We start from the raw sequence: 26,182 nt of genomic DNA, 5'->3' as shown, positions 1-26,182 counted from the left end.
TTCATTGATTATGTGTGCAGGGGAAGCAGATTGGTAGGTTCAGTAATTGCTCTTTGTGAAGCAGGTTTAGAGACAGGAAGATACAGTTTAAAAGGAAGATTTTGTAGTTGATTTACCCTACAATTCTTCAAAATAAAAGTGGAGACCTGCCCCCATTTTCATAAATTAATTTCTCACTCTAAAAGTAAACATAAAGAATATGAATTTTACAAGGAAGTTTTGACTCACCTGGATTGAAATTTTCCCACTAGTGTTTTCAGAAGATATGACATTAATGATAATTACCTTTAAGAGAATTCACTATGCTCACATGATTTTAGCATATGATAAACAGTTTAATTATGTATCTTTGGACAGGATAGGATATTAAAAATCATTTTCACAAAATACTAAACATTTTCTTTTAATGAGAAAAACAACTTTGAGTTCTGTCCTACAAGGTCTGTCCTACATGGTCAGTAATAAATGGTCTATTTTGGAGCTGAAAATGAAGTTAATGCTTTTATAAAATAAATCAGATAAAAAAATGGTGGATTATTTTAACTGAATTAAAGTATTCTGGTTTACAGGATTAGAGTGAAATACAAAGCTTTAAATAAGTATAGGAAAATGCATGTGACTTAGAAAGAACTATACAAAAGGAAATAATGTTTGCTAACATTTATTTCAATATTTATTTCTATATTTCAATGGAAATTCATGAATGGGCCACAGCTAACTATTTTGAATGAACCAAGACATTCACTCTCTTCTAAATGTTTGTCATACACTCAAAAGGGCTGTTTACAATATAGTCATTTTTAACTACTACTGGCCTACTGGAAGAGAAATCTAAACTCTGGTGGAGAATGACATGAATGACAAAGCCTAATGTTTGCCTAGGCTTTTATGGACTTCATTTATTTTTCTAGAAGGAAATGAATGAAAAGCTTTAAATGCAGACAAAAGGCTACAGTTAAGACTCATAGGAATGCACTTTGTGAACTTCTTGTTTAACCCTTCTAAACAGATATTTAGAAGTTTGTAATGACCAGTGAACCCAAATCACACATCAGCTTTTATCTGTATGAAGCAGCCCACTGAACTCTTAGAGCTTTGAATAGCACACAGAGGTGCTAGCGGTATTTGATTTTTTTATAAGAGAATAGAAATTTCACTCACTATAGTGACTTGAAGGAGATTTTGTTCAGTCCACAGATAATTTCAAATTCTAAAGGAGATTTTTGCTACCTTTATCTAAAAACCAAAACATAATGTACAGATGTAGTCCCTGTAGAGGTAAAAAGTCTTTAAAGCCACTCAATCAAATGGAATTCTGCTATCAAATTCTTCTTTAACATTTTAAAAACTAACTCACTGCTATGTTTGAGAGTAAGAATCACCAGCTTTAACAGTGCTAAATGAACTGGAAGGTGTGGAGGGGACTCGGGAGATAGTCCCCCTGAGTTACCATGGGAGGTGACAAACGTGTAGCTTCCCGCCTCCTCTGTTGTCAGTCTTTTGTTGGACCTTCCCCTTGTTCCTGTCCATCATTAGGTAAGCCATTCCCCAGTTCTAGAAAGTTCTTCGTTCTCTGTACCCCCATTGGTTCCTTCCCTGTAACCACTCCTTCCCCTTGTCCCCATTGGTTGTAACTCTATCAGTCATTCTCTACTCTGCCCCTGAACCCTTCCCTCATTGGATGTTTCCTACCCGGACCCTTCTTCTCTGCCAGTTATAATCCTCACCCCGCCCTCAGTTCGGGGCTCTCAGTGCGAGCTCCTTTCCAGAGAGGTTGTCTCCCCTTGCTCCCCAACCTGCTATTCCTACAATAAACCCTCTTGGAAACAACGCCACCTGAGTGTCATCCCGCCATTGAGAGGAAGCTGTTTTACTGCTATCGGGCTCCTGAGGACCTGACCCTGTGGCGTGCCCGGAGGTCACAGGACCCAGGCGCATCAGGAAGGTTTACTTTCTTTACTTCTGATATTTACATGGAGAACAATATAGCTTCACTTCTCAGTCACTGAGCTGTGTATGGAACTGAGTTCAGTACCTTGGGAGGCCTTCAGCTGCACCCCCACATGGGTGCCTCGCCAGTTTTGATACTCAGGCCATCGGAAAATGTTGGGTTGCTCTGGAGAATGTTTTTTCCCTCCTCAGAGACCCCTGTACCTGTAACCATGTTATTTTAAACCCTTCTTTATTTCTTGACGTCATTGGCTGAGAGCCAACTATCTTTTCCTGAGCAGGAGTCTAGATAAGGGTCTGCTCTTCCTTGTTCACCCTCTTTCCTAATTCCTCCACTGGAATAAACATCTTGGACCACATCAGGGAGCCTCTTTTGGAATCTTTTGCCAATGCCCCTGAAATATTTCCCCGAAAGTTCTCTCAGATCTGGGCTAGTCTAGCAACTCTGGAGGGCTGCAGGGGTAGAATATTTCAGGAAAAGACTTACAAAAGTGCATAGTTTGGGTTGTTGCAGACATGTACTGCAGCAGCATGATAACAGAGGATATAAATGACAATTCAGAGTGTCAGACTACTCTACAGGGGGAAATAGGCTTTGATATTATCTAATCAATGTTGTCATGAGGTAAGATGTTCAGATACGTGACCAAAGCAATTAATCTCAGAAAATATTTTATGCTGAGGAGTAAAACATGCAGCAGATGTTTTCGTTAACTCCATGCTGCCACATGAAATGAAATTTAGCAACTGAGACTGCTCTGTATTGTGTCTTATCCATAGTTCTAATGAAGAGAGCACTGTGTAGCAGCTTCTGTCCAGGCCTGCATTCCTGGTTCTACCTAAGAGGCTAGAAGATATACACAATGCTCTTCTGAAGCAGACTGAGGAAAACAATGTGGAAAAAGGTTAAGCCAATTAAAAAAAAAAAAAAGTTATCCCCTCTCTGTAAATCTTGCTTCGGGTGTGCAAAACTATGCTGCCAATAAAAGTGACCAAAAGCTTATTGATATCTTTGAATAAGGACAGCCTTAATGATTTTTATTGGGTATTAGTGATATCACTTCTCTGTACATGGGTATAGAATAGAAGCTGGCACCTGGAAGAATCTGTCATTATGAAATTTGGCAATCCTACAGAAAAGTGGAAAAATCTAATTATGCTTTCAAAGCTGATGGAAACAGTTATGTTTTCCTGCTTCTGTTTTGGGATCTATTTCCAACAGTATTTAGTGAAAAAAAGATACATGTTCATGTCAAGTTACGAATGCCTCTTGATTTGAGGAGCAATGCTAGATGTCATTCCATGAGGCACTGAGCATTTTGTTAATAAACTGATGCAAAGCAATGCAAGATCCACCAAAAGCCATTAATACTGTGTGGATTCTGTGGGAGGAATAGCTGGCTTTCTACCAGGAGAATCTGATGTGAGAGTCCTCTGTAGAGAACAATTCAGAAAGAATGGAGAATGAAGAAAAATGGGAGAGATTTCCAGAGGTTCTGGAATTGCAAAGCCAGAGCAGAAAAGGTGTCACAATTATAAATTATGTATGTGCTCTATCTTGAGCAAGTTACCTCATCAATAGAAAGAGAAACTGAGGTAAAGCTATGATTACACATTTATGATGTGGTACTTCAATTGACTTAAGCAATTAATGCCTGCACCATATATTTCTGCCCCCTCTTCGTGCAGGTGTGACTGCTTGGTAAATTGCCAGAGGGAACAGAGCCAGGCTAGGAAGAGTTTAGCCAAAAAACTGTGAGCCTAGCCCAGTAACAAATTGGCACCCAGAAGGAGTCAAGAAGGATTCCAGAAATGGTTTTGTGGTGAGATCACAGTCTCAGAACTGGAAATTTTTGCTCCAAAGATCAACTTTCCAAGACCTAGTAAACAGCAGAAAATTAAGATATTTTTAATTGGAACAGGTTGTCAGGGCTGTGGTATTGCCACCAGTGGAAAATTAGTAGCAACTTCTCTGAGACCAACAAAAAAGCCCTACAAGCATTTTTAAGGGTCAGGCACTGGTGGTGCATACAACCATCAGGCATAAAAGCAAATTATCATCACTTGTGGATGCAGTGGCTGGGAACATGAGGAAGTAAGAAGGAGCAAGTCTAGGGGGTGATAAATGCTAAAGATACCGCGTTGGTCAGATTCCTACTGGAGCATGTGGGAAGTGGTGTGGTGCCAATTATCCAACCTTGGGCTCTCAACATCCCAACCGGAATAGGTGACTCAACTCTCCTCCAGAAGAGTTTTTTTCACATCTGTAAATACTGTACATTTATCTGTGAGTCATACATTAACTATTGTACAAAATTAATTTGACTTTCAATAAATTACAGTTTGAGGGTTGTCGTGACTGAGGGAAATGGATTCTTTTTGGAAGCAAGGGAGACCAGGGGAATAGTAGGTAAGGACTCAAAGGGTGTTGATAATCATGATGCATCATCTATCTTACTACTTACTGACAAAATCAATCTGCCTTACCTATGTGGATAGGCCACCTTACTTAACCATCAATAGGAGCATGTAAATTATGTATGTTCAACAAATTGTGTGGAAGGTATTATGAATGATTCACATTGGCTCATCCTACCAGAACGTCCTCCTTCTTTCTCATGTCCAATGAATCTGGAAAGCCAAGTAAACATTACCATCTTCTCCCAGTTGGGATATTTATAATATCTCTCTCTTTATTCTCTGACATCTAATAAGAGGCATGCTCACATTGCAGTCCTCTGCTATTTAATTAAAGACAATCAGTAGGGAGACACAAATCTACAGAAAACCAGTCTTTATTAACTTTCCTGCCCTCGGAGTTATTTGTTTGCTTTCTGCCATATCCACAGACAGTGATGTCTGAAAGACATATGAGTTATATGGATTTAATGCTGAAGACAGGAAAAGGAAAGATACCAGGGCACTCAGGTGCTGGCACTGGGTTGGAGTGATCACAGAGCACAGAGTTTTTATGTATATTATGGGCCCAAAATTTGTCTGACCCAATTGTACATTACACCATTAGTGATGGCCCAGTCTTTCTGGGAGAAGAAATATGCAGATCCCTCTCCCTTCCTCTCAGATAATTTCCTCAGCATGGCAGTGGAGCTGTATTGTAGTTATGACTCCAATTTCAGACACTAATAAATTACAAAGCAGAACTTTCCATGTTCTGCTGCCATAAAAGGGTACCAGACAGAGGTGAGAAATCCAGATCTGGGAAAACTTAAATTCACCTTCCAGATCCACTGGAGTAGCAGATAGGATTCAGAAGCTGACTTAAAGTACATTTTGCTGCAGCCAGTCCTAACTTTCTGAAAGAACACAACATATTTATTGAAAAGTTACAGTTAATTAAGAAACAAATTTTAGCTATGTACTGATACTGGTTGTACTGATAGTTTCATATAACTAACAACAGCTCTCTGAAGGACACCCAGACTGTCCTGATGGCAGGGCTGTAGGGGGACTCAGCCATAATGGTGGACAGTGCTGTCTCCAGCTGCTTGCCTCCAGCCTTTAGCCAGAGTTATCCCCATGAAGAGATACACAAGTGCCTTTTAACCCATTTAAGACAAATTAGTTGTAAAGCTTACGCACCTTGTTTCTCACAACTTGATTCCTTTGGTTGCAATGATGCAAATGAAGAAATGCTTATATAGAAGACAGAAACTCTTTGCAAGGTGTAGTGATAGGTAGATGAGGACTGGCTAATGATCAGTGACTTCTACTAATACAGCTATTTATAGAGTTCCTATCTTTGTCACTCCAACTATCATCCCTGCAAGGTTTTGTTTTTGGTGTTTGTTTGGTTGGGGTTTTTTTGGTTTTTTTTGGGTTTTTTTTTCACATTTTACCTGGCCATTTTTCAGCACCAAATTCACAGCCAAGCACCAGATGCTGTGATATGATCCTTCCCAGATGTAAAATCTCCAGAGGTTCCATGTCTACAAAAGAAAAGCTACCCAAGAATATCCTATTTCATTTAATACTAGTCTTGGAAATCTTTCATCTGGTCATTCCAGTATAAAGTGTAACCAGACAGTGCACATGTGCAGTTTCACTAGAAAGTGAACAGATATTTACAACCCAGGGAACAGAGGAGGCCAGAAGCCCTAGCAAAAACAAACACACAGACTAGAAGTCATAAGTTTGGTGCTTCAGAACAATAGTCTGAGATTATTCTGTCATTTAATGTTGCTGCCTAGGATTTAATTTTCCCGGTTAACACAAGTTTATTTTTAAAATGCACTGCAGCAAGCTCATAGTTATACAGCCAGATCTATCCTGGCTGACATTACAAGGAAAGGAAGACAGACGTGATGACACAGGAATCTTTCTGATCATAGCTTCCTCTGCTTTATACCTGCTACCACCAAGCACTTGCCAAAAACCTTTTTTGTGTATGTGTTATGCAGGATTAGCTATTTTCTCCCAGTACTCCCATGACAACTCATCTGCTTTTGAAAGCAGAAAACCTCTCCACAACCTTTTCCCCTACTTTGATCTAGGACACAGAATAATAGTATTTAAGATTTAGTGGGAATTTTCCACCATCTGCAATAGGTGATAACCTCTCAAGTGCAATGCATGAACCAAAGTCAGAAAATTAAGTGTCCATGTCATCGAAGGAATGTGGGAAAAGGAAAAGGAAGGGAAAGCAATACAGACTTGTGTGTTTTATGACTACCTAGAGTAAAACAAATCACGTAAATATTGCTTCTTTTCCCAGTTTGATGTAGAAACTTGTAAAGCTCTGATTTCTGTAAACTGTATGGACTTTCAGAGAAGCACAGTATATTGAGTTGGAAGGGACCCATAAGGATAATTTCAATGACTTTTAGGCTCTGGGAAGTTCTGCAAATTTAACCAGGTTCTTGCTTTGCTTTCTCTCTCTGGTGTTAAATACTTCACTTATTCATATTGTGTGAGATCCCCGGCCTTGCTCTGGGGTCTCATGTGGTGGTGAAATTCCTCCTCCAACCCGTGCTTCCAAAGAAAAACTCCGCAGGCTTTAGCTGTTCGGTCTCAAGGCAGTTTATTGCTAGTTATCTAACAGATTATGTTCTTGGACTGCGGCTATTTGATCAGCGGCCCAAGCAGAGACACACACACCCTGACACCCTCACTGTCTGCTGTCTTCTTTCTCTCCCCCCGCCCAGGGCTGCTGCTATCTTTTATAAGATATATTACATATAACATGTTTACAATTATTCCCCAATACCTACTACCTATGTTGCCAAGTGTTTTTCTACTCTAAACCAATCTGTGAGTGCCAACATCACCAAGAACATGGAGGTAAGGAAAAAGAAGGAGGAAGAACAGGATCAGCCCACTTTCCTCCATCTTAGAACTTCTGACCCCCATGTACAAAGTGAAAACCCCCCTGTACATGTGTTAAAACCCCCCTGTACAATACTAAAAAAATTTCCCCTCTACTTTGTAATTACTTTTACTATACTATCTAACCTTTTGTGACTGCTTGTTCCACCTCCAAAGTTGGTAATTCATTCCATGGCTCAAACTCAAAATCACAGCTGTTTTTCAGCTGTCTGCCAGGGTCTAGAATGCTTCTGACCAAGGCCTGGAATCTCTGAAAATGTCTGAAAGACATTTTGAGTTCCAACAATATTGGAATAAAATAATGATGTCCAAGATTGGAGAAGGAATACCTTCCTGGGTTCAATGACTGATTTCTGTTTCTCAGGGATGATTCACATTAACAAAACTAAGGGATCAGGGAAGCTGGAAATATGAGCAATAATAGATACTTTAGCATTTTTTACTTAATTGCTGAGTGTATAATTTGGGTAACTTGCACGATTGCGTGGCTCTGGTGTGCTCAGCCACCACTCACACCTTCTGCATCAGATCTCTGTGTCAAATGGGCTGGAGACAACACTGAGTCAGAAGATCATGCCTCAGCAGAACTGCCTCTGGAGGCTTCCTGAAGGCAGGGCACGCATTCGTAAAAAAACTGGCCTCTTTTTGAAAACCCTGGGAAACGCAGATCTTGCTCATTCCTGTTCTGGGCTGTGTCCAGTTCTGGGCCCCTCATTACAAGACAAGGAGCTACTGTAGAGGGTCCGGCAGAGGCCACAAAGACTGGGCATCTCTCTTATGAGCAAGACTGGGAGCTGGGCCTGTTTAGTCTGAAAACTGAGAGGGGATCCCATCAATACATATGAGTATCTCAAAGGAGGGTGTTAGGAGGATGGTGCCAGGCTCTTTTTTGTGGTACTTAGTGGCAGGACGAGGAGCAACGGCCACAAAATAAAATGCGGGAAATTTCACCTCAGCATGAGGAAGAACTTCACACTGAGGGTGGCAGAGCACTGAACAGGCTGCCCAGGGAGGTCATGGAGTCTCCCTCTCCGAGACATTCAAAATCCATCTGCATGCATTCCTGTGTCACCTGCTCTAGCTGACCCTGCTTGGCAGGAGGGGTGGACCAGATGATCTCCAAAAATCCCTTCCAAGCCTAACGATTCTGGGATTCTGTGTGAGTCCGTTTTTTAACAACCTTCTGTCGACGGGGCTTTGCGGGGGAGGTGCCCACCAGCCCCGGAGCGTGGCACAGCCCAGCGCTGGGCACCCGTGCCCGCACAGGCCGCGCCGGAGCCGCCGCGCCCGGCCCGCAGCGCTCGGGGCACTGCGGGCACTCGGAGCACTGAGGGCACTGCGGGCACTCGGGGCACTGCGGGCACTCGGGGCACTGCGGGCACTCGGGGCAGTGCGGGCACTGCGGGCACTCGGGGCACTGCGGGCACTCGGATCACTGCGGGCACTCGGAGCACTGCGGGCACTCGGGGCAGTCCGGGCACTCGGGGCACTGCGGGCACTCGGGGCACTGCGGGCACTCGGGGCACTGCGGGCACTCGGAGCACGGCGGGCACTCGGGGCAGTGCGGGCACTCGGGGCAGTCCGGGCACTCGGGGCACTGCGGGCACTCGGGGCACTGCGGGCACTCGGAGCACTGCGGGCACTCGGGGCACGGCGGGCACTCGGGGCACTGCGGGCACTCGGGGCAGTGCGGGCACTCGGAGCACTGCGGGCACTCGGGGCACTGCGGGCACTCGGGGCAGTCCGGGCACTCGGGGCACTGCGGGCACTCGGAGCACTGCGGGCACTGCGGGCACTGCGGGCACTCGGGGCAGTGCGGGCACTCGGAGCACTGCGGGCACTCGGGGCACTGCGGGCACTCGGGGCAGTCCCGGCACTCGGGGCACTGCGGGCGCTCGGGGCAGTCCCGGCACTCGGGGCACGCCGGCCCCGGCCCCGGCGCAGGCGCGGGTAGCAGGCGGGCCCGGGCAGCGGGCGGGGCCGGGCAGCGGGCGGGCCCGGGCAGCGGGCGGGCCCGGGCAGCGGGCGGGCCCGGGCAGCGGGCGGGGCCGGGCAGCGGGCGGGCCCGGGCAGCGGGCGGGCCCGGGCAGCGGGCGGGGCCGGGCAGCGGGCGGGCCCGGGCAGCGGGCGGGCCCGGGCAGCGGGCGGGCCCGGGCAGCGGGCGGGCCCGGGCAGCGGGCGGGCCCGGGCAGCGGGCGGGCCCGGGCAGCGGGCGGGCCCGGGCAGCGGGCGGGCCCGGGCAGCGGGCGGGCCCGGGCCGCTCCTCCCGGTGCCCGTGATCCCTGCGCCGTTCCGTAGCCGCAGCGCAGGGAGGCGGAGGAGCGGGGCCGAGCCCGCCCCGCCCCGCTGGCGAGATGGCGGCGCAGAAGATTAACGAGGCGCTGGAGCACATCGCGAAAGCGGAGAAATAGTGAGCGGAGGGCCGCGGGGCGGAGGGTGCGGGCTGCGGGGAGCTGGCGAGCGGCTGCCTGCTCGGCACCCGCGCGGTCCCGGCCGCCCGGCGTGTCCCGTCCTGGCCTGGCAGGGCGGCTGAGGAGGCTCCGTGTGCCAGGCGGCGGCGCACCGGGAGAAGGGCAGGGAGGTGGGGGCATGGCTGCTCGGCCCCTCCTCTGCCTGAGAGGAGCCTCCGTACCGGGCTGGGTGCTCTAGAGGGCCTGCTGCCCCCAACGGCGACAGTAAAGGGCCCTAAGACTAAACAGTGGGGTCGGTGGGCGGTGTGGCTCAGTGGCCTGGAGCCCGAGCAGTTCCCTTCAGGGCCTTGTGGCCTCTATTGCTCCGACGCTGACAGCAAAGAAAGGGCTGCCACGTCTGCCCTTCTGCTGAAGTTAGTGGGAGGAAGACAAGTCACAGAATCAATTAGGTTGGAAAAGGTTTCTGAGATGGTCGAATCCAACCTGTGACACAACACCACTCTGTCAACTAGACCAGGGCACTGAGTGCCACATCCAATCTTTCCTTAAACACCGCTGTGGATGGTGACTCTATCACCTCCCTGGGCAGCCCATTCCAATATCTAATAACCCTTTCTGTGAAGAATTTCTTCCAAATGTCCATCTTAAACCTACCCTGGCACATCTTAAGGCTATAGACAAGTGTGAGAAAAGAGTTATGGAGGCTGTGTTGGGTAAAAGGGCTTGGCTTTGCTGAGGTGGTGGGTGGTTGTTCCCTGCCCTTGAGAAATCTGTGATTGGTGCTTCTTAGGTGCCTTCAAAAACCTATACTTATCTTGGAGAGCTTTCTCTTTAACATCTATGATAGTCTGTTACTGGGTATTTTAATACCAAATATAGCCATTTTGCTTGTAAGTCTGAATTGCACAGAGTACAATATAGATGTAATAGAGCTGACTAATCCAAGGATGCCATAGTTTTAGTAAGAGTAGTGACAGGCCCTCTGGATATCATGGATCAACTGTATAAATTGGCATAGAGGGAAGGCTTTGAAGTTGAAAAAGCCTGGCATATCTTACTCAAGTTACTTGACTGAAAGTGCCCTCCAGAAGAATTAATTTTAAGCTTATCTGTAGAGCACTTGAAATTAAAGGCACTGAGACCTCAAATTGTGTGTAGCTTGAGTGCATTGTGTATTTCAGCTTGATGCATTTGAGACTCTGACTGTGATAAAAATAGCACAATATATAGGCTTGTGTTAGAGTTACACACTCTGGTCATCATCCAAGTAAGACAGCAAGGCCACCTTAGTATCCATATCTACAGCTGTTTAGCCAAGTAAAGAATGTATTGCACATGATGTATTGGCCAATAACAAATATACAAGCAGACGGTAAAATTATGGTAATATTTTAATTTCTTTTAGAAATGAGAGAAGTCAGCATATTGAATTCCAAGTTGCCTAATCACTCAACTAATTTTCCAATGTTCATTTTCCTCTATGTATCTATGCCTTTTAGTGTCATGATCTATTTTAGACATATAAATGACATGTGAATCTTTGTGTTGGTAACTAAATTCTTTTATTTGTGTATGCATTGGAGAGTCTTTGATAAATCTCAGAAGCAAAAAAAAAAAAATCCTGTAGAGGAATGCTGGAAACTTCCTGATGTGTGAAAAAAAAAAAAATATTGTCAGGTGTCATGCTATTAGAAATCTGGAGATACCATGTTGGTGTAGGAGGAAGTGTTTTTATTCTGCTGACTTCTTACTGCTGAGAAGATGGAGTTGGGAATACTCTCTGGGAACAGTAGAAGCAGGTGAGGATGGTAACTGGGAGATAATTGCAGTGCTTTATGCAGTTCTTACCAGTGCTGGCATTTGTTTTTATGGTACAGATGCCACCATAGTATTGGCACATCGGTAATTGCTCATTTCCAGGGGTATTCTAAAGTTTGAAATGTATCTGAAGTGCCTTTATGGTAAAACATAAAATCTTTACTAATTGTTTCTTGCGTTTTAGCCTGAAAACTGGATTCTTAAAGTGGAAACCAGATTATGACAGTGCAGCTACTGAATATGGGAAGGCAGGTATGTGGCAGTAAATATGGCCATATATATTTAAAAGTATTCATCAAGCTGAGTCCCTTATAATGTTTTATGTATTTTTATTACATTACTGTGTAAGTATAACTGTTGTGAAGACTAAATGGAAGATGAAACAACAAAAAATCCTCTTGGTAGCACTATAAAATAAATCTCAGGTTGTACTTGGAGATCTAGAACAGTTTCCAAAACCAATTTCTTTTTTCAAGCTTGCAACTTCTATTTTTTATATTGCTATACGTGACAAAAATAAAGCTTTCTTTCCTTCTTTCACTTGTCCACCCCCAAATCCTATGACTTTATCTACAAAACAACAGACGTTCAAGCTGATTTTAAAATTTTGCTTTATCATCACCTTATGAAATATGTCCTGTCAAAGACTGTCTCCGTAAGGTGAGATGCTGGCAGATTATTTCAGGCACAGTAGAGTCTCATTCCTCCCTTTTTCTACTGCCAAGACACGCTAAATATAAAATCCTTACTTGCTGATTTCTTTTTGTTCTTAAGCATTTTCTTCTTTCTCATAGTAGTAATTTGTCATGGTCTTCTGGCTTCTTACTCTAGGCATTCCTACTATTCACCTAAGACTGAATAAAAAAATACAAACTTGGAAGAACAACTAGAGAATTTATAAATGGAAATTTATTTAAAATCTTTCTTTATATTTAATTAGTTAAGCAAGATAGAAATACATATTTGTACTCTGAAATGATTGTGCTGACAAAGATACGGGCATGCCTTGTTGGTGGCACATTTCTGACTTCTTATAACTCCTAATGATTAAAATTATATAAATATGTATTCCTCCATATCCGCAATTAAAATACAGCATGAGTGACTCTCAAAGTCCAGCTAAACATATTGAGAGCTATGAATGATACTGTGTTGGTATGGAAGTGATGTTGATAATAAATGTCTTTAGTGGTAACTAAGTTACTAATGAAACAAGGAGAACTGTCTGGGATTTTTGGGAAGGCCTTGGCAAACTGTAACCATGCACTTAAAGACCCTGTTTGCATGTTTAGGTAGGTAAACTCTCCAGCAGCAGTGGTAAAAAAGAAGACAAGTTATAAATAAGATCTTTATTTGCTTTTTTGCAGCTGTTGCTTTTAAGAATGCCAAGCAGTTTGACCAGGCAAGGGAAGCCTGTTTACGGGAAGCTGAGGCACATGAAAACAATAAAGCGTATCTTTTCATTGATTGAAATGCTTTCTTTCCAAGAAGCTGACTAGTTGCTACTTAAATTGGAGTAATGGGGGTTGGTAGCAGGTTATTTAATATATTTGCACATTTTGTCAGTGTACCAGAATTGCTTTTTAAGTCTTTCCTGTGTGCTCTGAGTGAGAAAACTAAAGAACTGTTGGTGAGAAAGTTAGTGTTGTCCCAAATAACAGCTCAGAAAGGTGCCTGAGATACCTAGGTATTGCTTCAGAAATTTAATTGGTTTTTAATTATCTACTAATGCATACGATAAACTAAATGAAGCTCTGACATTATTACAGTACTTGTAGTAATGTTTAATAAGCAGGAACATATTTTAAGTAAGTGTGCATTTACCAACTTTTTATGTAGCTATACATTAGTATATTGAATTTATTCTGTCCTTAGAATTATTTATTTTTGACATCTTGCCTGCAGTAGGTTAGATTTGCCTTTATGGGGTTCCTTGCTTTGAAATTAGTAGTTGTATAAGATTTTGTACATTAATATTTTTCCTGCATTATATTTTTGCGGCTTTTGTCCTTGACTTCAGCAATTTCATGTCCAGTCTCTTTCATGCTGCCAAGTAAGTACAGACATGCTAAGTAATCTGAAACAGATTTTTTAACAAACAGTACAAGTACATTTTGATCTCAGAGTAATTGTTTTGATTCAAGTAATTTTGGTGCTTCATAATTAGTTTAATGGAGGTGTGAGCTAGGAAAGTTTGAAAACATGTAATGGCCACCTGAAATTATTTTGGCATTCTTCAGCACCTTTTGATAGCAAATGTTTTTTCTTAGTTGAACTTCTCATCATTTTGAGATTCTACACTGAGCTAATGAAGAAATTTTTAATTAAAAAGTACTTCAGAGATGACAATAATCCAAATACTGCCTGGATCATGATAGAATATATTTTTACCGGGGGGTGTGGTTGAGTTTTGTGGAAGATAAAGTTACACGTGTAACACTTTCAACGTCTTCAAAGCATTAAATATTAACAGTGAAGATGTTAGATAATCAGTGCATATTAACTTTTGTTTCATAACTACAGCTTGTTGTAATATACCATCTTTGACCAAATTGTACATTTTTTTTCTTTGCAGAGCTTATGAACAAGCTGGCATGATGCTAAAGGTATTCTCATTTACTAGTTTTTATTTTTAAGTTCTATTTAATAAGGACAGATATTTTGCTATGTAGTATTTTACAAATATATGTAAGCAAATTGCATATTCAAGTGAATTTTTTGTTGACTCATAGTCCCCATGTCTGCCTTCAGTAGATTAGGAAAGCAACATTTGTATTTGGGGGGAAAAATAGTTTTCCTTTTGTAGAAGGAAAGAAGAGTTCCTCATGTCAGAGGGTAATAGAATAGTGGTGCTGCTTTTACTCCAAATTACCACAAGTTCATGACTTACACAAAAGTTTAGTACTTAAAAGTAAATTTTATGGAGGTGGTGGTCAACTTTCACTAGCCCTACATGTTTGTAAGTTAAAATTAGAATACTAATATTGCAATTTGCTTTGATTTGTGTCCTTGCACGTAATCTCTTTTCCTGACAACAGTGTTCCTGTGACTGTTGCCTTGTAGGAGATGCAGAGGCTTCCTGAAGCAGTTCAGCTGATTGAGAAAGCCAGTATGATGTACCTGGAGAATGGGACACCAGATACAGCAGCCATTGCACTGGAACGGGCTGGAAAGTGAGTCTGGCTTAGAGGTGGCTAGAATCTGTGCAGGGCATGGGCATGTCTGTGGTTTTCTTTTACGTCTTTTTGATGCTTTCAGGTAAAAAGTATTTTCCTTTCATCTGAAGAGAAAGTATTGATGTTTATTACAGGTTAATAGAAAATGTGAGTCCAGAGAAGGCTGTGCAGCTCTATCAGCAAGCAGCATCCGTGTTTGAAGTAAGTGGGGGATTTTTGTGGGTGTTTTTAGTTTGCTGGGGTTTTTTCTTTCAGCTATAAAGTAAAGAAGAAGCCTAAGATGAGGTTCTAAATTATGTTTCCCTCATTTTACATCAGTGGCTGAGTAATGAAGCTGAAGGCTTCTGATGCTGTAGAGAAGGAGATTACAAAAGTTAGGAGTCAGATTGCTTTGCCTTTTTCTCAGTTTAGGACTTGACATAATCTGAATTTTGTAGTTCAAGTGTTCTGCCTCTTTGGTAGAGAACATGTCTGCTGTTGAGTACTGGAACCCAAAATAATTCAAAATCCCTGAAGGCACAGAAGAAATGATTTTGCTTGGTGCTCCACCCACTATATGAGACAATTATATGCCTTTTTACAAGTGACTGATGTACTTTACTATTGTCAGTTGTCATGTGTTTTTTCAGATTAGCAAATTTACACTGACATTCCTCTGCTGAGCAGATCCATACTGGAGCTGGCTCTGGAACTCAGAAGCACCAACGCACTTCATGTTTCCCTTGAGTGTGTGAACTGCTGATCTTTTAGCTAACAGTTGTTCTAAGTTACAGGTGACACCCTTAGATTAAGGTCAAGGGTCTTAATTCTGTGCAAATGAAATAAGAATGTCGGAATTATTTTTTCTCTTCTGTAGAATGAAGAACGTTTACGGCAGGCATTGGAAATGTTAGGGAAGGCATCAAGACTTCTGGTCAGAGGACGCAGGTATAGCTTTATTCCTTTTTGTTCTTTTAATGTAATTGAATCTAAAATTTTGTGATTTTGATTGTAATTTTTTGTCTTGGTGTTGTTTGGTTTATGTGCTGTTAACTGTTACTTGAGACTCACTTCAAACTAAGATCCAGTTTCTGTGGGATATGCCATGTTCATCCAGAAACCACTTGATTTTCTGTTCTGGGATGGGAGAAGGTTGGCTGAAAGACTTTTGCTCTGTGAAAACACCAGTTTTCATTAATTTTTAAACTACTTCAGGATTTTTTGGGAGAGTTTTTTTCCCAACATTAATATATAGAAAGTACTTAAAAGTCTTCTATAGCTGTTGGATATAAAACAGAGGAATTAGGACTGTCCTGAAGAATGGAATCTGCAGCAGTCTGATTCTGAGCTTCATAAAGAAAAGTGAATCTTGGAGTCTCAGCGAGACAAGTTTAATTGTAAATTACTTACACCAAACTTGACCTTCATTTCATCTTAGACTTGCTTCACTGAAACATTTAGGTCCTTTAAGATCTAAACTGCTAGTTTGTGGATGTCAGACTTAACTGACAGCTTATAGTAACCTCAGGACATATAGAAATGTGTTAGTGTATATAACAAAGCATTTGTCTTGTACAGTGTTACAAAAATCAAAGTTTCTCTGAATAATACCAGAGATGTTCTTGGCATGTAGACAAAAGGAATTGCTGACTATATAATTACCTAATCTATTAATAAGATCTATGGCTGATTTTTAGTTGTGTTGCTGTTTATTCCAGTAGACTTGCCATTGTATTAGTTAAACACTTTGTAATTAGCCTTGGGTTCATTGTGTTGTAGTCCTGGCACTGATACTCCTCTGTTTTTGCTTTTTAGATTAGATGAGGCTGCACTGTCTCTTCAAAAGGAAAAAAGTATTTATAAGGAAATTGAAAACTACCCCACTTGCTATAAGGTAAATTCTAAGAGAGAGCTTCTGATATTCCAATTTTTAAATTTTTGTTGTTATTGACATCTGACAGATGATGGGCACCTCTTGATTCAGTGGTAAGTTTCTTGCTGAATGGTGAGAGTTTGTGGTAGTGGTGTTTCCCTAAACTATACCTGTGCTTTTGTAAGTTTTAAGATAAGATGCTATTATATACAGGAGCTGTCAAAACTAAACAACACATAAAAAATCAAGATGTTACCAAAAAATAAACTACAAAACCTGTTGCTTGGGACAACAATCCATTAAAATGTTATAGGAGGTAACCTATTCATACCAGCTGAGAAGATGACTCTACTTTTTTACTAGATTGTTCTGACTCACTTGTGTTTGTATTTTAGGATGATTGTGGATTATAATGACCTTTCTCAGACTAGATATCTACAGTCTACTATTTTTCTCATATTTTATTGTTAATTTCTAAAGATTCATAAGGCTTTTTTTTTTTTGTTTAGAAAACTATTGCTCAAGTCTTAGTTCATCTTCATAGAAATGATTATGTTGCTGCAGAAAGATGTGTGAGGGAAAGCTACAGGTAAGTCTACTTTGTGTCCTGTAATTTTAAGTGGAATGTTTCACCATTGTAGACTTGTCTTGCTTGACATTTTTCTTCATAAATTTTTAACCTGCAGTTCTTTTGACTTACAGTACAATAATAATGTTCCCTGGTATGTGGCTATCAGGAATCTTTTTCACACATAACAGATTTAGCTGTAATGGCTACAGTGATTCTTCTTACAAACCTCAAATACAAAGTCATGAAGAACTAGTTATGTGTGACAGGGGAAATGAGATGGAAATTAATAGTTCTTGCTATGTTACAGGAAAAAAAATTTGTGTAAAAATAAGGATTAGTGTTTAAGCCTGGCAGTTCTTCATTTCAACTTTCATTGGAATTCAGTAGCAAAATCTCAAAACAACATGTTTTTACTTAAACTGTGTTTTTACTGAAATTAACATATGTATTAGCTAAATTGTAGTACTTTACCTTTGGAAATAATCTTTCAAGGTCAATCTTTAAACATCTTGCTTTTGTTTTCCAAACATCCAGTTTTATATACAGAAACTCATGACAGAATTTTTCTGTGTGTGAAGTGGAGAAAGAGTTTATTGACTAATCAGGAAAAAAAACCTAAAAATCTAATATTCTTGTTTCATCTTGACTATGAATGTGGTTAACTATTATTGTCTTATTAGCAGTGTGCAAACTAGTATTACTTAAAGTCTAATTTTTATGGATATGATTAAATCATGAATAAATCAACTCTTAATTTCCTTCAGTATACCAGGATTTAATGGAAGCGAAGACTGTGCAGCGCTGGAGCAACTTCTGGAAGGGTATGATCAGCAAGATCAGGATCAAGTTTCTGAAGTCTGTAATTCTCCACTTTTCAAATACATGGATAATGATGTAAGTAGACAGATCCCATGACTGGGGTTTTTTTTTTCAGGTTAAGAGGGTGGGGATTTTCTCCTAGTAGAGGAAAATAAGAACACAATCTGTGTATTTAAAATTACTTCCTGTCATGCTGCCCTTTGGCTGGAGCTTCCTGCATTCTTTTACTTTGCCTGGCAGTGATGGTGCTGCCTGCCTTTCAGATGGTGCAAAGGTTAGGTGAAAGAACAGCTTGTTAAGGATGTGCTTAATTTGTTTAAAGAATTGACCAAAATTCAGTCTACTTGTGCTTGCTTCCTAAGGGCAAGAACAGTTTGCTGCTTCTGCTTTTTCTCAGAAATACCATGCAGTGCATAAATGTGCATAAACATGAACAGAGCAGGATGTCTACAGGATGGCATAATTGAATGTATTTTTCCATTGCTTATTCTTAGTAAGGTACTCATTCAGGATAGATTTTGAATTTGGAGCAAGTAGCTGTGTCTCTTTTCCCCACCATTTTTTATTTAATTGAATTTGAAATTGTAGGAAGTATAAGATAAGAAGGGTGTGAAGTAATGGAAACATCCATCCCTGCCAAACCTTGTGGCAGTATTGGCTAATTTCACTTCATTGAATACTAAAAATTAAGTTACTAGTCTTGCTGAACAACATTTGTAAAATTGTTTACATGATCTAATACTAGATAATAAAAGCTACATGGTGGAATTATTGCTTTTCTACATAAAGCTTGAACCAGAGGAGCTATGTAGCCAATTTATTTGATAATAAGCAACATCTATACAGATCTCATATACTATTCTCAGAGTATTTGAGAGAGTGAAAAAGGGACCAGTGTTATGTTTATTCCAAGCTGGAAAAATACACCTTAAGAACATAATCACTTTGTTTTTATACTGAATGTTGCCTGCTTGCTTATTGTGAGCATCAGTCAATTCTATGATAGTACAGAAATTAAACTTGCCTTGTTATTGTCAGTATGCCAAGCTTGGTCTTACCTTGGTGGTCCCAGGAGGTGGAATCAAGAAGAAATCGCCAAACGCTGCCCAAGACAAAGCCAGAGGACCAGCTGCAGTGGGCTCTCATGCTGATGAGGAAGAGGATGAATATTCTGGTGGACTTTGCTAGCTGCAGACTAGGTTGTCATATCTGACTGAATTGTGATGCTGAGCATATCCAAAGGTACCAGATTTACCAGAGCTTCATTGCAATTGTGATATGGGAATCCTAATCTTATCTTGGCAGCTTCTGGTGCAATACAGGAGAAAATCATCACCTTGAAACATCTTTGGACTTCATCTCTTACCTAGCAGGAGCTTTTTTAGGGCCTTGCCTTCAGCTGACAGGAAAAAATTGAGGAGAGTTTTACTAAGAGCACAGTTTAAAAGAAAGCAAAACTTCAGAAGCCCTGGAGGGGGAGTAGTACAAAATTTTAAATGCTGGGTTTCCACAGGTCATGCTTTTGGTCCCAGTAAGATGTTTGTAGTTGTCCTCAAGAGTTAAATGTATGATCATTCATCTGGCTGTTTATCTCCAGTTTAAGACCATTTAAGGCAGACTGTGCCAGGCAGGATTTTTACTTGTGTAAGCACTAGGGGGAGCATTCTGTTTGTTTTCAACATGTTTTTACTGCGCTGGGGAATATTATTTTAATACCTTATTTTTACAGTATCCACATGAGTGTAAAAAACACTAAGTCAACTAGGTTGAAGTTATCTTGCAAGCTTAAAAATACACATCTGCCTTTCCTCATAGGAAATTTATTGACCTGAAGTACTTGGAAATAAATGTCCATAGTGTTTGTAATGTGCACCTTAGAAAAGGAAGGTGTGAACAACCATTCTTAGCAGTGTTTTTGAAGCATGCCATAACCAAAAAAGAAACTGAAGTTAGCAGGTAATGTGCACTGAATATAAACTTCTGAAGACAAATGTTTAACAAAAACTTAGGTGGAATGTTTCAGTGATATGTTTGAATTCATGAGTGTCCTAGGTGTTTATTTGCTGATCAGTGTGGTGGTCTGTAAAGACATATGTTTCTCTCATATTTTCAAAGCATTGAACAGATATCTCCTATAAATGGCATTTTTCAAACTTGCTTAGAATCCAAGGTAACCAAATTTTAAGGCATCCTATTTCTATTTCATTTCAAGTCATCATGTGTTTTGCAAGCTTTTTTAGTGTCCTGAATTTGTTTCACCATTTTGTGCTTAAAAGTTGTCAAGTCTAGAAGTTGCACCTGTAGCTTATTTTTTCAGCAGGGCCTAAGCAAGGTCTGCACTAGAGTGACATCACTTGGAATCCAGCAGGGATTTGTATGTGATGCCCAAAGCTCTGTAAACAGGAGACCAAAAGCACAGTCTGAAGTGTTTCTGCCATATTGGATATCATCAATAATATCAAGCATATGTCTGACAGAATTGTGTCAGGCGTAATTGTGATGAAAGTTCAAATTTTAGAGGGCTAATGCACACTTTCCTTGGGGTGAATAGCACTCAGTAACATTGAGATGGGAGCACAAAGTGCAGCATAATTTGCTGTCACATTAGAAAGTCACAGTATTCAGTTTAACGGATGTTCAAAAACCTGTTTTGTGTCTTTATCTTGTGTAATAATAACTATGAGTTTTAAAGCTATTTAAGATGCACCTGTAGGTCTTCACTATCTGATGGATGATTTCCCTTTGTTATTGATGGATGTATGTTTTAGCTCTATGGAATTTTAGGAAGTGAGTTGCTTTTCTCTGAGAATGCTTGCAGGTATACATGAAAGATGGTTTTGATACTTTCCTAGAATTCTAGAGCTCTTCCAGAATTTTCACTGTTGGAGGAACTCACTTCAGTTTAACTGAATTTTAACTTCTGCCTTCTGGATTCAAATCAAGTTGAACGTAGCACTTACTATGAGTGAGTCTTTATCACAGGTAGAAAAAAAATGCACATGTAGGAGCTCAGGTGACACTAAGTAATTTTCTTCAAGCATTTCCTGCTCCTTTTAGTTCTGAAATCAGTTTTATTGTGTGAGCCCAAGGAGTCTGCTTTTCTTGTGTATGAACAGTTGCATGTATCTGAAATGATGAGGTGCATAAGAAAGCTGGGAACTGTGTGTGCTTCTGTGGATTAATTTTCAAATCTATTTAAACTGTGCTTGCAACACTAACAGGCCCTTAAAAGAAAATTTAAAATTTTTGTTGCATTTTTAAGACATGTTTTCCACATGGCAAAAAAAAAAAAGTGCAAAACTGTCTTTCTCCCTTCTCAAGTTGTTTCTTTGTTTTGTGCCAAGCGTGGAAAATCTGGGACAAAAGTGACTGGTACTAAACTTACTAAGCTGCCATTTAATTGACATTTCTGATTCTTAGTAGTAGAATCTTAATCTTTAATTGCAATGTTGCTGCAAAGAACAAATCTGCAGAAATGGAAGCATCTGAAAATAAGATGGTCTATTTTATATAACTTATTCTCCTATTTTAGACAGTGAAAGTGTATTAGGAATGTTAACTTCCTTTTAGTAAATATTTAACTATAGAAGAAACTGTCTGTATATTATGTGTATGTTTCTATCTTTCAAAGCAATTTGCACACTTATGTAAATACCATTTAAGTGGTCTAAAATGGAAAATATAACATTTACAGCAAGAGAGTTTCCAAAACAAGTGTTGGTTGTAATAAAAAAATAAAGTTAAATTGTGCATGGAGGCTGACCAATGGCCAATGCAATGTTTATGTAAAATCAGAAGATTTCTAAATTATCTGTAACTTAATAGTCAGATGATCCAAGTGCAGTGTGAAACCTGTGCTTTATTTGTTCTTTTCCCAAATCTGTGGTGTTATAGAGTACAAAATGTGTTTGCAACAGCTTTACAGATGCTGCCTCTTGAGGCTGTGTATTTCACCAACATGAAGAATAAAACTTGAAATTAATGCATATGTGGTAGTTTTCTCTGTTGTTGATCAGGTCCTGCTGAGGGCCACCATTTGAAAATGAATGTTAATTATATTTAATTGGTCACTGGGATAGATTTTCAAAGTGGTTTTTATTGGCATGAGAAAAAATGTAATCAATGGAGAGTTGAAATCAATGGGGAGCTTGAAAAATAACTAGATTTCACACAGCTTAAGGATGTGAATTCTGTAACTCTTTGGAGACTTCATAATTGTAGAAAAATCACCTTTTCTACTACTTTAAACTGAAACTTGCTGAAATATTTGAAGGTTGAAGAATCTAGCACTGAAATTCTACCAATGTAGTGGGAATTGTTCCTTAGATGCTACAAATATGCAGCTGTATAAAATTATAAGAACTAAGCTGCTCTCGGGAGGAAAAAAAAAAAAAAGCTATGTCATCTAGATTTATAATAAGTAGTGAACTTTTTTGGATGCAGGAAATGGAAAAAATAAGCGACCCCAACCTCTACCTCTAGTGGTAATAAAATTGGCGGAAGTAGATGTAACTTTAGAGAGCAGGAGGAAACCACTTGGGATCTGTGGTTTGAGTCTGAGCAGGACCATGAGTCTCTGAGTTAATGGTCTGTAGAGGCCAGCATGCCCAGGAGCTGGGCTCGTCTCTTCCTCTGCCTTGAGACCTGCTGGAGAGGATGTGCAGAGTGTTGTCTCTGACCACCTTCCGCAAGGCTGGTGGCTCTTTGTTTCAGAGACGCTGCCGTTGCCCTTCTGCTGTGATTTCCAGAGTGGCTGTCAGCCTGGAACAGGAGCCGAGAGGCAGCTGCAAGGCTGCACGTACGTTTCAAGAACACGTGGCTGTTGTGATTCATCTGCCGAGTCCAGTGGGAATAGGGGTAAGGAGCGTGGCTGGACTCCAATGTGCACACTGCCAGCGTCTTCACTGGTGTGCGACCAGTGTGGACTGCGCCACAGAAATGCTCCAGTCCTAGGGTGACAGGAGCGGGCCCAGTGAAAATGGGTTACCAGAGGTTGCCTTGCTTGTTTTCGGTCTGTAGTTATGTGCCTTTATTTTATGTTGTTTCTGAGCTCTGTGTAACGTGGTGTGTATGTGTTTTCCCAAGAGCGCTGTTCCCTCTTAGCGCTAGATGGTGCCGCAGAGCTGGCACCCGTCCGCTGCCGGGAGCCTCTGCTCCGTGTCCAGAACAGCATCTGCCTTAAAATATGCTCAGCTGGAATGTTGGTTTGGTTAGAAATATCCACACGGGGACCTGCTCTTGCTGCTGCTTGTCGTGGCTTGAAACACCTGCCCGAAGTCCTAGAAGTCAACTTAGAAAGACAGCTTAGGTTGTTGTGTTTTCACTTGTCTGAATATGGGCCTGGGAAATTGGGTAATTAGAGCCAGGTTATGGATAATGGGTGGGTGGGCAAATAAAACAGTAGGCAGTGTGCACTGTAACCTATTAAAAGAAATTTTCAGCTCCAGGGCTGGCTGATTCTGCTACAGCTGGCAGCCTTAGTGCAGCCACAAAATTTTATGAAATGTCTCGTGCACAGACATCAGCAAGTATAGGGGGCAGGGAAATTAAAAAATGGAAGGAGTGAGGAAGCTGGTCATCAGGCAATGGTATGTTGATGGATGGAACAGAGAGCTCGTGGTGTAATTTGCTGAAAGGAGTTTACTTTAAAAAAAATATGCCGCTTCCTGATTCATCCACAGAGGCTGGGAGGGAAGGATGAGGACTGGCATGACTGCACTCCCCATGCTGGGGAGAGGTTCTGCTGCTGTGTGCCATGTGAGGCAGACACATTACATCCTTTGCCTGTCACTAACTGACTGGAATTCAGGAATGAAAGGTAAAACTTTATAGCTGCAGACAGGGACTTCTTTGTGTGTGTAGCTGACAATTTTCTAGCCAATGCTTGCTGTGCTGGACTGCTCAACAAATGTCCCAGAGTAATTGTGTTGGTAATAATGAAGCAAAGAATTCATGAAGTGTAACAACTTTTGGTACTCCATGTGTTTTATGGGTGCCAATTATTTTATTTAATTGGCCACCATCCAGTAATTTTCTGGCTCCTCTTTTGTGTCAGTGTATGATTTTCCAGGCTGAATGACTGGAGGAAGAATGAGGATCCTCTCAGCTGCACTGGGGACTGAAGCACAAATTGGGTGTGTAAGGAGTGAGTGGTTAAATCTGGGTGGACTTGTGGGGGCTAAGACAGCTGTGTAGCAGCACCAACTGAATATCGTAAAGCTTTAGTAACAGAGCTGCAGAAAGAGTAGTTTTAAAATTCTCCTTTAATTAAGACATGGTCTGGTAACTTCTGCTACTGCCTTAATGTTTATCTTCCCAAACTTACCAGATTCCGCACCTTGTGGGAATTCCTGACAAGCCATTTTCTTTGAAACAACATCAAAGAGTTATTTCTCACCACTTTGGAATACTTCAGTCTAATCCTGATGCAAGACATGAGTTTGGTGAAAGGCCATGCTGCTGAGAAACACTGGAAAGTGAGATAAAATAGCCTTGTTTTCTGTTGATTCAGGATATTTTTTCCCTTTAGATTTTAATATTCTGTAACATGAGGATTTTTTTTTTTCCCTTTGTAACTCATGCGTGTTAGTATGCAATCTGAGATTCAAATAGTTGTTTTTCTTTATTTGTCATCCTGCAGCCATTAGGGAGCAGATTTCTTGTGACTGAGATGGGAACAGGGAGAAATCAAGAGTGAAAGTATGCACATGACTGCAAATATTAGTCACTTCTTGTTTCTGGGTGTGCTAATACAGAACTACTTCTGATCTCTTCATGGATGGCTGTCACATGGCTTCACATCTGTGTGGTTTTGCTACCTCTTTTTTCCCTGGAGATGCCATGGTTGGAAAAGTTCATGATAGTGAAAGGGTTTTAAAATCATGGGGATTTAGGGTTAACAGGAAAATAAGCCTAGTAGGCCCTGGAAAAATAAATACCTTAAGCACATGAAGAACTAGTACTTGCTGGAACTGTACCTGTATAGCTAGTACATGATAAATTATATCTTTGTTAGATGTGATGATTGTTTAGTAGTTAAATATAATTACTGTTTAGTCATAAGAATAATAATGAGAAACTGTGATCAGGGACCTAAGAAGGATCATGAGAAACTCATGTCAATGTATACAATAGAACAATATAAGTTTAATAATGAATATGTAAGTTATAGAACAATAGAATATAAAATACGTTCAGCTCGAAAGCCATGTTGGAGTCAGATTTGGGTTGGTACCCCTGATTCCCAGAGCTCTGAATAAAAGCACCTGCATATAATCATATCCTGTGATTATGTGTGTTCTGGAATGCTAACATTCACACCTTGGAACAGGTGTGAATACCTCATGGATAAACAAAATCTGGTATTAATGACATGCAACCAAGGTGGAATAAGTGCAAGTAGCAACCTGAATGCACACACATGCTTTGTGCTTATCCCTTCTAGGATTATAACATTATTTTTGCTTTAGAAGGTCATGGATATCTAAATCTAAATCAGAAACCCTATTTCAGAAGTAGTGTTTCTTCACAAGACTGAAGTGCAGTAATGGGATTACTTGAAATTTACTGTAATTTGGGCTATACGTCAATTGCTTCAACACTTTCTGGGGAGGTTTCTGTTTCCAGGATAAATTTTTGTGTATCTGTTTTGCAGGAAACAGATATGGGGAAACACTCTACATCACTTCACTGGATTTTGAAATAGTTAAATTGTTAAAAATGTAGGAGGGGGGAATTCAGAGTAATTTTTTTCAGGGTATTTCAGGAGTAGTGCCTGTTGGGTTTTCTCTGAGTTTGTATTGTGAATAATTCCAGTGATGACTATGTGTAATATTTTATTGCTATAATACAAAAAATTGGCCACTTTTAAATATAGATACTGCTGCTGCTAATACTGATCTTTATGAAACAAAATATGGGAGATATTAATCAATACATTCACTATGATTGAAGTATAGAAAGAGACTAGGAGACAATGTGTGATGGAAAGGAGTTAACTCAGACAAAACCAAGAAGAATTCCAGTCCAGTGCTGAGTACTTGTGCCCTCTTATGATTTCCTGATCACAGAACATGGGTGAAGGAACAACTGGAGACATAATATGTTGTTTAACAAATAACAGAACAGTATGAATTACACATCTGCTAACTTGTGTAAATCACAGAAGTCACCATTTTATCAGACACTTGAAGGTAGTTTGAGCATAATTCTCATGCAAGGCAGGAGGGGAAAGCATTTTTAT

General features: G+C 40.7%; 1 protein-coding gene across 1 annotated transcript; it reads left to right on the top strand.

The window, feature by feature from the left end:
- Positions 1-9,544: 9,544 nt before the first annotated feature.
- NAPG (NSF attachment protein gamma) lies at positions 9,545-21,926 on the top strand. The gene is made up of 12 exons (XM_021527776.4): positions 9,545-9,703; positions 11,707-11,774; positions 12,890-12,974; positions 13,558-13,575; positions 14,098-14,128; positions 14,586-14,695; positions 14,833-14,899; positions 15,555-15,625; positions 16,493-16,571; positions 17,060-17,139; positions 17,886-18,015; positions 18,979-21,926. Exons 1-12 carry the CDS (start codon positions 9,648-9,650, stop codon positions 19,126-19,128), a joined length of 945 nt encoding a protein of 314 aa, XP_021383451.1. The 5' UTR covers positions 9,545-9,647; the 3' UTR covers positions 19,129-21,926.
- Positions 21,927-26,182: the final 4,256 nt, after the last annotated feature.

Source organism: Lonchura striata, chromosome 2 (assembly GCF_050655825.1).
Source record: "Lonchura striata isolate lonStrDom1 chromosome 2, ASM5065582v1, whole genome shotgun sequence".
In the NCBI taxonomy this organism is placed as follows: domain Eukaryota; kingdom Metazoa; phylum Chordata; class Aves; order Passeriformes; family Estrildidae; genus Lonchura; species Lonchura striata.
The sequence above is the reverse complement of the archived record's forward strand: the minus strand, read 5'-3'. Positions and strand labels throughout refer to the sequence as shown.

Excerpts from the sequence above, each read along its gene's own strand:
- NAPG (XM_021527776.4), top strand. The coding sequence starts at position 9,648 with ATGGCGGCGCAGAAGATTAACGAGGCGCTGGAGCACATCGCGAAAGCG. Across the intron at positions 14,900-15,554 it reads AAGCAGCATCCGTGTTTGAA|AATGAAGAACGTTTACGGCA; the intron begins GTAAGTGGGGGA and ends TCTCTTCTGTAG. Across the intron at positions 15,626-16,492 it reads CTTCTGGTCAGAGGACGCAG|ATTAGATGAGGCTGCACTGT; the intron begins GTATAGCTTTAT and ends TTTGCTTTTTAG.